The 16693-nt window shown below is 45.0% G+C and overlaps 2 protein-coding genes across 8 annotated transcripts in view; one reads left to right on the top strand and one right to left on the bottom strand.

Annotated features, from left to right (window-relative positions):
• The window catches only part of LOC142563841 (uncharacterized), a 32509-nt gene extending 24819 nt beyond the window's left edge, over window positions 1–7690 (bottom strand). For 2 of the 7 annotated variants that reach the window (XM_075674497.1, XM_075674499.1), the window contains exons 1-3: window positions 3045–3183; window positions 1355–1650; window positions 1111–1260 (exon numbers count right to left, since the gene is read on the bottom strand). In XM_075674497.1, the coding sequence (XP_075530612.1) occupies window positions 1111–1260; window positions 1355–1554 (350 nt within the window). In that variant the 5' untranslated portion in view covers window positions 1555–1650; window positions 3045–3183. Of the gene's footprint in view, window positions 1–1110; window positions 1261–1354; window positions 1651–3044; window positions 3313–5795; window positions 5842–7195 lie in introns of those variants that run through there. The other 5 variants (XM_075674503.1, XM_075674498.1, XM_075674501.1 and 2 more) reach the window with 5 other exon arrangements.
• A 187-nt stretch (window positions 7691–7877) lies between these two features.
• ATPsynG (ATP synthase, subunit G) lies at window positions 7878–9491 on the top strand. The gene is made up of 2 exons (XM_075674507.1): window positions 7878–7984; window positions 9062–9491. Exon 2 carries the CDS (start codon window positions 9098–9100, stop codon window positions 9386–9388), a length of 291 nt encoding a protein of 96 aa, XP_075530622.1. The 5' UTR covers window positions 7878–7984; window positions 9062–9097; the 3' UTR covers window positions 9389–9491.
• Window positions 9492–16693: the final 7202 nt, after the last annotated feature.

Here is a 16693-nt window from a genome sequence, read left to right as displayed (position 1 = left end):
ACACATACTCTGCAGTTCATTGCATCTTGAAATTCACCTGTGGTGCTCAAAGAATGCAAAGTGCACAGCAAAAACAAAGAAGCCTATGTGCCTTTGCTGCAGGCTTGTTTATGACACTCGAGATGGTGGCCGCTGCATGGGCCGCCATGCCTCCGCCCGTGATTGAGAACTGGTGCCATACTGTGACACCACAAGTAATAGGCCAAGAATACGGGTAGTGATATAATCACACTGGTTTCAGCACCACCCAGCAGGCATCGCACAAGGAATTGGTGTCGCCAGACGGAGATTTCAGGAAGGACGCCTCTAGTTTCAGTCTATCACTTACGGGGATATGATCACCTTTGCGGGATTTCACATGACGTGACACCAGACGCATCTGTGTCTGCAGGCAACAGAGTTCTATGCACACGAGCAAGTGTTCCAGGCATTGCGCCAAGACAGTGTGCCAAGATTGCATTGCGCCAAGACACATCAGGAACCTTGTTGCTTGTAGGCACCGAGCATCTGGTGCCAAGTCACACAAACTCTTGCAAAAGTGATCGTATACCCGAAAGTGATTGAGACTACCACTTTATGCCAGTGCGCCCATCGCCGATCGACGCACGGTGCACACTTTCTGCTGTTGGCAGTGCGGTTCTGGATAGCCTTGAGCAAGGCTCGCCAAAGTTGGCCAATGTTAATTGGACAGTAAACTTTTGTTTGTCAGGGCATTCCCTGTCTGTGCTGTCTCATTTGACAATGAAATTCTTGTGAAACCAAACTTCTTTGTTCTACCCCCTTTTCAAAATAATGGGTTTTAACTGTGCCTTGTGTATCGGCAGCATAAAAAAAATTAAGTCCTACCTAGCGATACAGTAAGACATCAAAGAGGTGTCTAGCTTGCAGAACACCTGTTCACAGCCAGTAGCCATGATCAACGAAATTTTTAACTGTCTGATAGAGTTATGCACATTTTGCACAAGCTCTGCTCACCTCAGCGACGAGCAACAGAGCAGTCATCATGCTGCCCAATTGCTCACTGTCTGACCGATGCAATTCAGCCAGAACTCCAATGTTCACAAGTAGTCTTGCTCTTCCCTTTTTTTATTTCAAAATGAAAGAACTCACTGTTCTGCCGGTCCAGAGTGGTGGTATGCCGGAGGAAAAATTGTCGGCACATATGAAGGATGGCTCATGAAGTTGCTCTTGGCATTTCCAAAGAAGTGCCGGCTGCATATCCTGGTGTTTGCATTTGGCTGCCAAGGTCTGCCATCAGGCCTGTAGAATAAAGCAAGCATGTAGGGTCAAGCCTCATCTCAATGTTTACTCACTGTTGTGCTTAAGCGATGGATTTAAAATTCGGCACACTCACTCTATACGTCGAACCGCTTGTATCCAACGTTGCCGTCGCTCTGTCTCATACGATCGTGAAGGGAATGTGTAAAAGGTCACGCTCTTGTCAAAGCCTTCTTGGTTGTGGCAGTCAAAAACACAACAATACCGCCGGCCTCGACGCTTCTTTCTCCTCTCTCCAACACTACGTACCAAGGCGTCGTCGATGTTAGTGGCCATCTGTATCTGTATGCGTGACTAAATGTTGCCGGCCATGTCTGCTATGGTGGTGCTGCATGCTGCAAACTCCCGCGCTGATTCCCTACAGTTGTGCAGCTTCATCGATTATTTGACGAAGCAGAGAAACAAGGCTCAATGTAGGGTTTGCTGGTACTAATTAAAGGACTTTAAAAACAGGGAAATGCTTTTTACAGTAAATTCCACAAGACCTTGCTCTACTGCTCCATCCAGCCATGGGCACAGACTTTAGTATAGCCTCCAAATGAATAAGTTAGTATAAGAAAAAAATTGGCAGTAACAATGTGTTACTACTTATCAGTCTGGAGCCGCAAGGTGGCAACTATCCGAACATCCCCCTGCACTCCACACCAGATCACTATGTTTTCACTGGCAGGAACGCTAGGTGCAAGGCCTTATGGTGAAGCATAAAAAAAAAACGTACTGCAGAAACCAAGAGAAAACTTTTGTACAGATATTCAAAAGAGGCACGTCTCCGCTGCTAGGCAACACCTGACTGACTGACTGACAGACACATATGCAGAGCATGCCCTTCTGGAACATACCGTAAAGAACCTTTTCCTCAAAAACATTGCAGAACGTGATGAGAACACACAAGAAATACAGAAGGCATCACATGTAGTATGCACGGTTATGTACACTGCATTTCTTTCTGTGCCTTCATTTTATAGGTTGCAATACTTTTCAAGAGCAAGTTTATTTCATTCCTTTGCAATGATGGAATTCTGACCATTTTTGACCACTGCCACCTTTACATTTCGTGGCACTCTTGCCTACCCTTGCACATTGCGGGGTTGGCTTTCCTGCATGGTCTAACTGCCTAGTGGTAGAGCCCACTGCACTTTTCAAGAGCCAAAACACAAGAAAGGATGGGAGTGCAGGCAAGGGTTTGGTACAGAATTCAATATGGCAGACGTGCCTTGAAGAGAAGTGTCTTGTGCTTTGGCGTACTTGGTTTGACTGTTGCGCATACAGTGCAACCAGCATGACAAGTGGTGCAGACTTGAAACATCGGTTCATCGAAAACTGGAAGAAACTCTTCGTGTCCGGATTGCGCTTGCTGCTATAAGTATACTATTTAGGAGTAATGCACAAGATGTTTCACTGCACTGTATGCCTGTCACTTTGGAATGTATAAAGGATATTTGCTAATGTTCCATATGAACCACGAGCAGCCGCATCACAGTGAGGTCAGGGAGCTCACTTAAAGGACAAGCAATGGCAACATAAAAGAAAAAAAAATGCAAGCAGCAACAATCATTTCAAGAAAGGGACGACATGGGATCTGCGCCAATACAACGAAAGCTGTATGCTGTAAAAAGCAAAATAGTAATAAAAATTTAAAGATTCATATTAAGAGCGTGGTTCCAGATATTGTGCCTTCATGAGTAGAATGCAAGAAAAAGCATCGCGCTATGCAGGTGTCAACACTGCCACTAGTCAAACCATATCAAAGGCCACAGAATCCTCACCTGCGCCTGATTTTTGGCAACTGGCCTCCTACGGCTGGTAGCAGCGCCTTTTCTTCTTTTACCAACTGAAGCGCCGTGTCCTGCAGAAGGCTGTGGCTGGCTCCGGCTATCGCTGGAACGCAGTCGCATGATCGGATATGTTTCCCTAAGCGCGTGCACACCTTTCTTGCTTCTGCCTCACGAGTGCTGTCCTCTGTCCCTTGTGATGGCAGTGGGCAGCCTCTTAAATACAAACAGCCCTGTTCCCTTGAAAGCAGTGATGGGACACCTGCAGATAGATTTCATGACACCTGTAGGTACTGAGTAAGGCAGTCGGCAGAGACCGCATTACTTCCGACTCCTTAGAATTCTAATGTAAGGCATGCGCGAGTGATCAAACCTTGTTTAACTCTTTTAGTCCTGAATTACCAGCGTGGAGCTGGAAAAAGTTTATTCTTACGATATTAAAATAATCGTAGGGGCTTTAACATCGTGACACTGTACAGAGGGTTATGAAGAACACCGCAGTTAAGGGCTCAAGATTATTTTAATTTTGGACCACCTGGGATTCTTTCACACGCACATAAAGCACAATATGTGAGCATTTTTGCCTCCAACCTTCATTGGCATGCAGCCGCAACGGCTGGGTACTGAACTCTTGATCTCATGCTTGATAGTGCAATGGCATAGCAACTGAGCCACTGTAGCACATTCTTACGATATACGGTCAATATTTTATTACATGACTAACTGGAATCATGTTAATTTCAGGTGCTTTCACAAGACCCATACCAGTTTGTTTTTAACATAATTCATACAGGGCTGCATTTTCACGCTCAATAAATATTAGCAAAGACAAACGATTCAAAAAGCGTTTTTTTCACTGCAATTTGTGATGACAATGAGGTGGTGCGTGCTTGTGGGGAGGCCCTTCAGAAGTCAAGCTCTTGTGGTACTGCACATACGGCAGCACTTGTGTGGTGCTTACGTCTACATTTACAAATAAAGCCTGATATTTATAAATAACTATAGCAGTTGTGTTCTGAAAAATTTTATTGGCACACTTCTGTGGGCAGTTAAATCATGTGACTGACACTGGAAAGGGTTACTTCAACTAAGATAATAATGATCTCTTTACGCACAAATTTATGAAAGTGCATGGACCAGTTTTCACTTTCAGCTGCAGTTATTGTCCCGTTTTCAACCCCTATCAGCGCCCCATTTGTCAAACTCGGATACCAATCCTCCCTTTATGCATTAGAGTTACAAAAGAACATTTGAACATTTCTAGTTCTTAGTATAGCTCTGAGCGAAAATCCCACCTCTTTGAAGGCTTTTGTATCATACTCGAGAGCCGTTTGAAAACTAGCATTCAATTTGGCATCACCAATTTGCATTTGACTCAATGACATCTTATTGGAATTCACATGCCACTCAAAGTCCTCGTGTGATTTGCTGCTATTGCTACTACACCGCTATTTCATTTGGCTTCACGAAGCATTTGTGGAACCTTAGCCAAGTGGCACATTCAGCATTTAATCCAGCTGTTGAACCTTCAATAAAAAAACAGACTGTTGTCAGCCACGGCCCGACGCAGTATGCGACGCTTCTCTAGATCTAAAATTTCAAGGTTTATCACGTTGGCTGAAAGTCACGTATTACAAATGAACTCGTTCTTGGGCAAGTTTAGGATTGTTATGCAGTGTAACCCCATTATACTGAAGTAGCATATGACACAAAGATGCCTTCATTACACCCAATGATAAGCCTACATTCAATACATGTTGATGTTGGCAAGTGCATTACGGTTGAGCCTCGATAGAATGAACACAGATATGATGAAGTCTGAAATGTTTCTTACTGATACCAATGCATGAAAAATATTTGCTTATAATAAGTTTTAGCCATAAAGAAAGTATTGTTGCATCAGATGTGCCTCACTAACTAGGTTTAAAAGAAATCTGTAAACAAGCAAATCGGAGCACCTTTCAGCTGTGATCACTTCAAAGTGCAATGTGCAACCACCACCTTGGCGGTTCCTTAATGTCTTAAAGTCACAAAACTAACCATTGGAGCCAAGATTTTCATGTAACAAACGATACAGTGCCAAACGCAAGATATTGACACTGTTGATTCAGACTTCACAATTAAATTTACGGCAGCCATACAATGTTGTTGAGTTTACTGTCAGGTGTTCGTGAACGATGCCTGGCAGCTGTTGCTCGGTTTTCAATTTCGAATGCGGCAGATGAAAAAGACAGATAGACAGTAGAAAGGCATAGATATTTGGGCAGCTGGATTGAATAGCACAAATCCCATGGCTTTTGGACAAATCAATACTGCATGGAGCTTTCAGGCAGATCAAGGGGCGGAAGTGTGGCATTCAACCTGCATAAAAGTATTCTAATTGTCATTGCCATGATGCTACCCTACCAAGTGCATGTCGTAGAATGTAGCTTTCCTCTTAAGAATACCAAGACAAAAAATACGCAAAGATAATATGGGCCATGTGGCTTTGCGTGCTAGAAAGATTATTTGCGCTTTATTTTGTGATGCGTTTGTACCCTCACAATATGAAGGTAAACGCCAAATTTCAGCTGTCATCGGCCATTGTTATGCAAGCATACTAGCACACCGACGGTAAAGCCCTCTACACACCGACGGTAAATTCGCTATTTATTTGTAAGTGACACAGACCTTAGAGAGACGTGAGATGTATCAGTAAGTGATTTACGCTACGTTAGCTTATAAATTGCGTTTAAAAATACCTACCTTACCTAACATTTACCCAAAAGCTGTAGCTACAATTTTAGTGACCCTGGAAGAAAATTTTGCAGAAATTTAGCCACTTTTCTGTCTAATTTTCATTTCATTTATTGTACCCTCAGGGCTGAAGCATTACAGAGGGGAGTGGCAAAAAAAATTCCTGTGAAAAGATACACTTATACCCATTGAGTTATATAATGTACCAATAAAAATACAAATACTCTAATTAACAAATCAAATCAATACAAATCACCATACTACAAAACAATGTAAAATGAGTAGATGATACAGGTAAGCACAAGCAAACAAAAGGGAAAAACGAGAAATAACATGAGGTAAAGAACTAATTAGTTACTGTTAAAGCATTTTTGAAATTTTGAAGCGACATGTTGCAGAAATTATGGCAACACTCTAAACGAATACAACAACGAGTCGATGCTGCTCCTTGTTGGCACCAATGGTGCCACATACTTAGAAGAAAAAAGGAGGAGGAGGAAGTGGCGAGCGTATGGGAACGCATTTCTAAAATTTGACCGATCAATTTCATACCTCGGTCAAATCGATCAACACTGACAGCCACTGTTCCCCCCCAAAAAAAAAGCAAGTACGGTGTGCGATCCTTCTCCCCTTTTTGTGAACAATGATACACAGGAGATGGCAATGAACTTCACTACTACGCAAGAAATTCACTGTGAAATTACTTGGAAGCTTTATCGTATCATCTCAAAGTAGTTTTTCTTTTTTTTAGGCGGGGGGGGGGGGGGGGAGTACAATTTTATGTCCGTGCGTCACTGATGCAAGCGACACATATCCTAATGCCTTTATGGTAATTTTGCTGATAAGTTAAGGCAGCGGCATCGAATCCGCAGCAAGGAAAATTAACAGCGGTTATGGGAACGAAAATGTAAACTTCACGGCTTAATATCGAAAATTAAATTAAATCCACAGGTTTTACGTGCCAAATGGCTTAATATATGATTTGAAAATTGTCACAGCGCTAGCACATGCATCCACAAAGTAACAAGGGCGAGACGAGTGACTCGTCCTTGTTACTTTGTGGATGCATGTGTTAGCGCTGTAACAATTTTCAAATCAGGTATGCACCAACTCGCCTAGAAGGAAGTTTTAATGGCTTAATATATATGGTTCAAAATTAGATAAATTAAGGATCGGTGGTTGGAATCAGGCGCACTACACGGACGTTCCGGTACAATGCTTCCTTTCAGGCATAATGTTTCTGGTGCGCTTCTCAAAATCAAATTACCAGCTTGCACGTAGAAACAAGTACTCAACGAGTTTCAAGTCGTTGATGTCCGCTAAGCTGGATTTCTTAAATGCTTTTTCCCCTGAACACTAACACCAAGCTAGAGTCCAATTGCAAGGAAGCCGCCAAAGCGTGTACATACCATTGCCTTTTTAATCAACCGCTGTCAGACACTTCACACTGTTCGCAGTGCGAGAGACTTGCTGTTCCAAGACACTGGCATGAACAAACGGCGAGGAATAACGACGTAGCAACACTGGTCGCCCAGTCTTTGCCCGTTCTTGCATCAACCGAGATCGCACATGACGAAGCGGTGTCGTGCATTTAAACCATTGTGAAGCGCTTTAAAATGAAACAAAGTTGAGACCGAATCTTGCAAACCTCTAGTTGTGGATAACGCGGTTTAATGAATCGCTGCGCCTCCTTATAACGGTTGCCACACACAAGCCAACTTTGAATCTACAGTAACACCGAATGCAATCATTTTGCCTGTTAATTCTGTGATATTTACCTTTAATCGGCGTCAACTAAGCAGCTTTAGCATTGCGGTTTGTTTACACGCTGAATGTATACAGATACGACCACAGCATAGAGAACCTGATACGACTTTGGCTCCGCTGACATGCTAGCCAAAACGCGTGCTGCCGTTTGGCTACTAATGATGATAGCTTGCTACGCCACCAACAAAACCTTCATCAGTAAAAACAAAAATGACATCATCATGTACAACCTTATTCGACTATAAAAATAGAAAAAATATTTATATGAGATATAAAATGTGGCTTAATATTTTTAAACACATTATTTTACGGTGAAACTGTTAGCAGCGCCATTCAAACTACAAAAAAAGTAGACGCGATTGTGCCTTGCCTCACGCCGGTCTCTGCTGCCCTTGCGTAGAGGACGTGAGGACAGTTTTTCAAACTTTTTGGTAAGATTACTGCTCGTACCGTCTTGATTCTTGTAAAGGTTTCGAACTATTAGGCTTCTACACAAGCACTTTTTCTGGTGAGAAGTGCTGAACCAAATCCAGGCGTGTTTTGACACGGTGTGGTTCTGACTGACTCGTGTAAGGTGCAGCTCGCCAGCGAAATGCGAAATGTTTTGCTTCGTTTCCGTATTATAACTGCTAGTCAGCTTAATTGCATGCTTATGGATCGCTTCAGTGGGCATACACCAGCTCTGTTCTATTTAATGTAATTTCAACGCGATGGGAATGCGACATCGACCCCGTGTTTGACGCCAGTATCCTAAAATGTGGTGCGTTGAAATTGGCGACTAGCGCCTAGTTCGACTGTTTCTTGGGCCTATACAACAAAATGCAACAGCCGCACAAAGTGTCGGGCCGGCAGGAACTATCGGATCTGAAGAATCAACACGTGATAAATGACATACTTATTTTCGCAGGCCACTTTCGGTGTCCTCATGCCAACGTTTCATTGCTTACAACGTTCTCTATACATTTGCGAGTTTCAGCTTGTTCACGCCCTGTCTAAGCTACTTCCACAGCCCTCGCGGTAGGTCTTCAGTGTGTCTTGATAGCGTGACTTGGAATCGAACCCTGTACCTCAAGCTACGCACCGTTCAGTTGAGCACGAGGTAGCAGGTTCAATTGTACCGGTTCCAGGGCGCACGTAAAACTACCCTTGCGTGTTCGAAATCAATCCGAAGCCCTCCACAGCGGCGTCTCTAATAGCGCTACAGTTGCTCCGAGGTGTTAAACCCCAAGCAATTAGTCAAACTATTTGCAGACAATAAGTGCTGCAGTGTCGCACAAAACGTGCAATGCCAACATGATAGAAATCTGTGCGCATAAGTGCATATTGTTTGTATTTTCGCTTGCACTATTGCATCTTTCTTTTAACTACACAGTGATGTCATTGTGTATCTAGCCACCTACCAACAGATGCCGCAGCTAAAGCTTCTCGATCAGAGAAACTGAAAAAAAAAAAAAAAACGGCTTCGGGGCAGATTTTTCATGCATTTTATTGGTTCTTTGCACTTTCAGTGAAAAAGAACGCAAGCCAAGGTCCAATCCGGAGCCATGTCAAGGGCCGTGGCCAACCTGACGGCGTCACTTGTCAAGAATGGCAAGCCAAGGTTCGAGACCTTCATGAAGTACGCCCGCGTCGAGATGGTGCCCCCGTCCCCACGCGAGTTGCCCGAGGTGTTCCGGGGCTTCGGTCAGCTCGTCAGCACGGCAAAGTCTGGCGCATGGAAGAACTTTACTGTTAAGGAGGCTACGGTCAACACGATGATCGGAATGGAAGTTATTTTCTGGTTCTTCATTGGCGAGTGCATTGGCAAGCGAAGTATAGTTGGATACCAGGTGTAGGAACCCCCTGGCATTGTCACTCATCTGTCGGACATTATGCTAGGTGTTCCACTTGTTCCCTATATGGAATAAATGTGCCAGTAAACTAGGCGATTCGCAACCACCTTGTGTTGGAAGATGTGTGCAAGTCTGTGACATGGTGATGTTGTACACTGTCACATATTAAAGGGGCACGAAACCCTGTTCAAATGCAGTAAGAAACTGTTCCTTATATGTATGCAAACCTGTTGTGAAAATGCGAGCCTAACATTATTCTGCTGCATGCAACAGGGAACAACGGGCAATAGATCTTGCTCTCTCCCAAGACTTTCTGAACCCACATTTTTTTTTTCCCGTTACGTGAAATGCGACGGACCATGCATGCCAGTCATTGCACACACGAGCGCCTTTTCAGATTTTTCAGAAAATGGGAGGCGATGGTTAACAGATCCTACCCATCCTGTCGCCACTCCCCTGTCAGACGCTATCCTTGGACTACCATAGGTGCACTGCGGACAGAAAAAAAATGATAGGTAGTGCATTGTTGTTGGTCCTGTCCTATCCGAGTGAGATGGAGGCAAATGGGAAAAATGAACATTGCACTCACTGCATCTTCGTTCATATTAGATTATTTCCACTATTTTAAAGGATATACCCCTTAAGAGGTATCATACCCATTCCAGTATGTGGCTCACTCTGAAAAAGTCAGGCCTGCGCAATATGCGCAGTGTAAGCCGGAGTAGCGGCTCCATAAGAGCTCCATTTTCGGCACCACTCACTACAGGGTCCGGTGAGATATCTGCATTGTTCTCACGAGAGGGATCTGAACTGTCCGCCTGGTGTTGACGGCAAGCTGCGGCTTGTCCTGCTCTCTGCACAGCAGTCTGCTGAGCCCGATGTTGCTCGGTTGCAGCCGCGTGCATAGCTCTACGATTCACTTATTCAGCAGCAGTTCGTACCTTGCAAGGAGGTGCCATAACATGTACCGAATAGTAAACACAGGTGTCCATACTACGTGGCACACGTGACATCCTTAGACCCATGCCACAGAACGCTGCTGTTGATGATGATGGTTTATTGGCATCCCCTTTGAAATGGGCTGGTGACAAATAGCCATCTAGCCTGCTTAAGTTAAACGTCCAGCTTCGTGCAGCATGCAACTGCTACATGTGTGGACATCTGGTGGAATATAAGGTAACTGCAATGCAAAGTTTGTACATATCAACGATGCATGGCGTGCATGTCACATGGCATGTCAAATACAATGTTAGTGATGATGATGATTGAATGACATTCTGTTTGAAATGGAACGGTGAAGAATGGTCACCCAGACTTTTTGATCAGATATACGCTACATGTTTTTCAATACATCAATTTTTATACACCTCCATAATCTATTCCTTCCTCAAGACTTCCCTATCTACCTTGCACCGCTGCCTATGCAACTGCTACACGAGGTCCCTCCTGGCATAATAATACACAACTACAATGCAAAGGGTGCCCGTATAGACGCTACACGGCGCACATCTCGCATCGTAAGGCAAGTGACATGATACATGATGATGATTTATTGGCATCCCCTTTGAAACATGGTTGTGACATCACCTAGCGGTTACCTAGCCAGCTCGATTTAATCAGGTGCATGTTTCCGAGCATTCTTGCATACATCTCCTCAAACTTCTTTTTCTTCCCTAAACTTTAACAAAGAGAGAATGAGACAGCCATCCAAACGAACCTAAGTGCCACAAAGGAAACCCATACAGGTTCCTCTAAAGAAAGCTTTGCAGCTGAAGAAAAATTCGTCCTGGTCCTGGGTTCAAGTCCCAGACCGGGACGAATTTTTCTTCAACTGCGAAGGTTTTCTTTCGAGGAACCCATATGGCTTTCCTTTGTAGCGCTTATCTAGGTTTGGGTGGATGTCTCATTTTCCCTTTATTAATTATTCCTCTTCACCTTGCGGGTTTCCACAGAACTCTTATGTTGAACCCATTCCCTAAACCTTCTTAACTGCCTTGTACCACAACCTATGCATCTGCTACATGGCATTCTACCTAGTGTAATAATGTGCAACTGCAATGCAAAATGTGCACGCACCGACGCTATGCGGCAGGCATGTCGCATCGCGTGCATCCTTACGCACTCGCATGTGTTTATAGGGAATTTTTCCGCAGAATGCTAGCTAAGTTCTGGCGTGGCTCAGAGGTGGAGTAGCTGACTCCCACACAGTGGGCCCGGGTTCATTTCCAGCGATTCCTGCTGCGGACACCGTAGGTGGCAGCAGACACCATCACCAACTGAAATGGCTATTGGAAGGAGTCCATAACAGCTTACTCTGTAAGAAAAGGTGTGTCAGTGCCCCTTTAAAAGTAGTGTGATGGACAAGGCTGCAAGCGCTTCCAACATTTCTTTTTTTTTTGCTATGCTATGCTTGAGGGCCAACTACAATTAAATTTACTTGGCTAAATTGGTTATGGATAAGTAGCACATATTTCAAGCAGTCTTAACAAGACCTACAGGGCTGATAACTTTCCAGTTTTTTTTTAACAGCGGAGCTGTTCTAAGTCGAGCCTACGCTGCCCGGTGTCATGCGGTGGGGCAAGTTCCGGAGCTCACTGCTAGAGGGCGCGCCAAGGGTAGGAGCGGTGCCCTGCTGGAATAGGGGTGGACCAATCCGACGGCACGCCAGGAGGGGGGAGGAGCAGACCAATCAGAGTACGCGCCGGGGGAGGAGATGGGTATAGGAGCCGGTGTTTCACCGGTGCACGCCCTTTCACCCCACGGATACCGCTCAGTGCACTCTAAGAACAGTTTACACCCCTTGGCTTGCCCCTTCTGCCACACAAAAATAATCGTCATCTGTCTTGATGCGTTTCCTTTCTTTATCGCTGCGAGCCCAGAACTTTCCAGTAACGAATGGCACGCGCGTTATCAGCATAGAACAGTTTACACCCTTTGGAGTGCCCCTTCTGATAACGCGCGTGCCGTTCGTCACTGGAAAGTTCCGGGCTTGCAGCGATAAAGAAAGGAAACGCATCAAGGCAGATGACGATTATTTTTGTGTGGCAGAAGGGGCAAGCCAAAGGGTGTAAACTGTTCTTAGAGTGTGCGGGCAGCAGCGGGAGCTCACACGAGAGCGGCAGCGCCGACATTGCGCAAATCCCGAGCTTCGAGAGTGAGAAGCACAAGCAAAGTGCCAGCGGAGGGAAGGCACGACCACAGAGAATCGAGAACGGGAATCGGTGGAGGCAAGCCAACGCCCACTTTCAAGAGAAGGTAACCCAAGCCAAGCGCCAGCAGAGGCAAGCTAACCCCCAACTTCGAGAGTAGGAGGCCAAGCAGAGACATAGACGCAGAGAGATTCCTCCCACTGAGGGTGCCGATGGACGGTTCAAGAGAGAATTCCTCAACTGTGAATTCGGCCACAGCTGCAAGGTTTGTGATAGGCTATTGTTTGATCACAACCTGAGAGTGTGCACACTCTGGAACCGAAGCTCGAATCTAGCAAAACGACGACAAGACAAAAGACTTTCATGAAAATCGGGCTAAACATGAGCTCAACCATGAGAAAATTACTGCCAGCTTCGCTGTTTTCACTGTTTTCAGCTCTCACTACGTGGAACTGGCTTTACCTTTTTTTTTATTACCAACCTGTAAACTGCGCCTGGTGGTTAACAGATATGACGGACATCTCGGAACTTGGCCTTGGTGATTATCACTGTACCGTGGGTGCCGCCCTATCTTGGAGGTCGTGCCCAAATGCTGCACTGATTCTGAACATTCCAGGTTCTGCACCATTTGTGGTAAGCTGGGATTGATATGCTTTATTTTTCAGTTTCAGGATAAAAAAGGTCTATATTTGCCAGCTTTTCATGACGCATTCGATCGTATTCGTAAAATTTTTCACAATGTCAGCTTTGCAGATGCACTATCTGGAGCTACACTTTCTATGTGATTCAACTTTTCGTTGCAGTTGGCCTTCAATTCCAAACGAATTGGCACCAACTTGCCTAAATGTCCACCTTAATGCAGTGCTGCATTCTACGTCACCAGGCTTAAAGAGTTGCAGACGAATGTATATATGAAAAGAGAAGTACATTGCCACTTCATTTGTGTCGTGAAAATTTGCCCTCTTTACACGCCTTTAGAATACTCTTGAAGACACAGTCAGTGGTCTCAGTAGAATTGGCAAGTTAATGCATGTTTGTATTGTAAAAGGGCAAGTGTGAAACTGCATGCAACCAACGAAAATGTGCAGGTCATGCGCTAACTCTAATGAAAAATTTTATTGCTTAAAGCTACTCACAGAAAGGACTGGCATGGTAAAATGGTAAAAAGAACAATAGAAATCAAATGCGCCATGCATGTGGTGAGTAAAGTGAGGGAGTTGGTGAGGTGTTGCAGTAAAAAATGTGAAGAGGATATGGCCATCAAGGATGACGACTCAAGCAGACATACTGACCTATTGCACCATATCGAAAGGTTAAACAGTGCAGAAAGATAAGCACGAAGATGCCCGTATGCACAGGATCAGTGCTGTACTTTGTAGCTCTTGGTAGGTGGTAGTACAGTGCTGGTTTTGCATGTATGTGTGCCATTATCCTAGTCTTTTTGCACTGCACGAACCAACTTGCCCATGCAGTGGTAGCACTGTGCCAAATATTGCAGTGTTCACACTTTTCAGTTTCGGTGGGTTTCGCGCACCATGCTGACTGTGACAGCAGTGGCATTTTTTCGTGTACTTCCAGAGTCTGGTGAATGATGATGTTGTGCACGTTGCGAAAATAGAATTGTGTTTGAAAAGATGGTGCCACTAATAAAAAAAAACAAGCAAATAAGGTGGCAGTCACCAATGTGAGAAAATGCTGTTGTCTTAGTGAGTTCAGAGGTGAAGGAATCGGTGAAGTGATTTTTATGCACCGAGAGGTAACGTCTTGGCTGAATTTTCACTAATTCCTACGACAGCTACTTGGCGTGAGTACCAGTAGGCTGGATGTGCTTTAAATTGTAGTAATTTAACTGCTCCTGAATGTGCTTCAACGCCTGCTCTCAGAACTCTTCCATGAGCAATGCCGCAAACTGTACGAGGCGAGACTGCACTTAAGATTTTGGTAACATTTGGAATATTGTGGCACACTGGGGAGTCTAAGAAAATAAAACTTTAACGGGATGCATCATTTAAACTGGTCTCCAGTGCACCTCACACTTCCCAAATCAAACAGAGCAAAAGGCGTGACTTGGTAGTCTCTGCTACATCACTTTTGAGCAACAGCAGAACTAAACACCCAGCAGGTTTTGTTGGGTTGCCTAATTTTCCCCTTCGACGCCTGCATTTATTCAACGATGCCTTGAACGTCGGCACATGGTCACGAATGTGCTGCATTTATATTAATGATGCTACATGCTATTAGTATTGCTACATATTGCTATCGACTAATATCAAGTGCAACCTAATTTCTTACCGCAGTGGGTTGCTTTTGTCCATTAGCATTTTGACAGTGCGTGCAGCATATTAAGAGAAACGTTCCAGTGGTGTGTAGTCGTAGACACCCACTTGTTACAAGGCGGTTGAGGCGTCCCTGGACTTCGCGCCTGTTACTGTGTGAGGTGTATCAATGCCTGGGGAGGTGAATCTTGACTTCACTATTCCAAACAGTACACCCACTTTTGAGCGCAATCCGCAAAGGGTGCCCATGGTATGTCGAGCCTGTTTCAGGCATACCTGCCAGGACGGCAATCGCTGCTGTCCTGAAGCAGACTGCTTGGCACAAGTACAATTAAACCTCGACACGAAGTCGGTGGAATAGGCAATTCGTTTCGTTATATCAAAATTTCGTTCTATTGAAATTCAATCTTTTGTGCAAATAAGTACGGTCGCCGATCGATGTTTCTTAACCGAAAGGGGGCCGCAGAATTTTCAGAATTATCGGGCAATCGAAAAAAAGAAATTTGCATGAGAAAACGATTCATTTCTATAAATGTGCGAGTCGGCGATGAATGATACGGTTTCATGTCACGTACGTCGACGATATCTCCTCGGCAGCACGAATTATGCGAAGCCAGCCACGCTTTCGCGTGTACTCCGCCCCCACGGCTGATAGCGTCGCCCGCACTGGGACGACGCTATCAGGAAAAGCGCCGGCAGCGAATGTTTCGTCTGGCTCTCGCTCCAACGGTCACCGAGAGTCGAGATTACGCAACCTCCAATACTAAACGCGCGGTAAGACAGCTTACATATTGCCACGCCGTCTCGGCACGCCCACTCTTTCCACATGCGGCAGATTAGCCATAAAGCAGGGTGCACGGCTGCGCATGCGCTCAGTCGTGCTATACAGCGGTGCGCAGTCGCAGCCGAGGCGCGCGCCAGATATCGAGACCGTCGAGACGCGTGCCAACTTACCCTCCACTCCGCCCCCGGACTCCCCTCGTTTCCCTTTGCTCGCCCGGGAAGGAGGCACGCGTCTCACCCGCGCACACTTTCACTCGGACCTGAAGCACAGAGTGCCTGGCGCGCGAGAGGAACTCATTGCACTTGTACTTTATACGGAATTCGGTGGTCGCTCTTGTAGCGCGGCGCGCAATTTGAGAGGTACGTTTGCAAAGAGCCGCTTGTAATTCAATCGTTTTACCATCTGCGTCCGCGGAAGTTTCCATTTATTGTCTCGGCATTCCTTTGTGGCGGCAGTGAAATTTCGTTATATTGAAATCGCGTACACACTTCGTTATGTTGAGGTTCTAAATACATAGTGTTGCATGGACAAGAAATCATGAAAAGTTGAATACTTCGTTATATCGGGCTTTAGCTATATTTGGACCCTAAAAGGAAATTTTCATCAACACTGGAGTATGCAGTCAATTTCAGACCGAATTTTCATGCATACTTTGCTAGAAGTCTGACCTCTTACTTTTTGAATGCCACCTGTGAAAACATTATTATTCACTGCCGAACAGTACCATGCAAAGTGTACACAGTCAGCGTGCACAAAGACAGTGTCAGTTGAAAGCACCTGACTAAGCCAGCTTGCTTGCAAAGTGAAGCTGATTGAGCTTGAGAAGGCTTCTGGATGTTCCTAAGCATGAGAGTCATGATAGTCATCGTCACCATAGTCATCATCATGCATTTGTTGTCATACCATCGTCGGGATGCTGTCACGTTCATTCCTTCATCAACATTATCAATTCGACAAGTGACTCTCGTCATGCCATCGTCATCACGCTGTCATTCCACTATCATTCTTACTTCAGTATTGTTATCCATTGTCATATCACCTTCATTAATCCATCGACATCGTTCCCCGTTTGTCATTCTATCGTAATCACGCTGTCGCC

This window comes from Dermacentor variabilis, chromosome 11 (assembly GCF_050947875.1).
Source record: "Dermacentor variabilis isolate Ectoservices chromosome 11, ASM5094787v1, whole genome shotgun sequence".
Taxonomy (NCBI): domain Eukaryota; kingdom Metazoa; phylum Arthropoda; class Arachnida; order Ixodida; family Ixodidae; genus Dermacentor; species Dermacentor variabilis.
The sequence above is the reverse complement of the archived record's forward strand: the minus strand, read 5'-3'. Positions and strand labels throughout refer to the sequence as shown.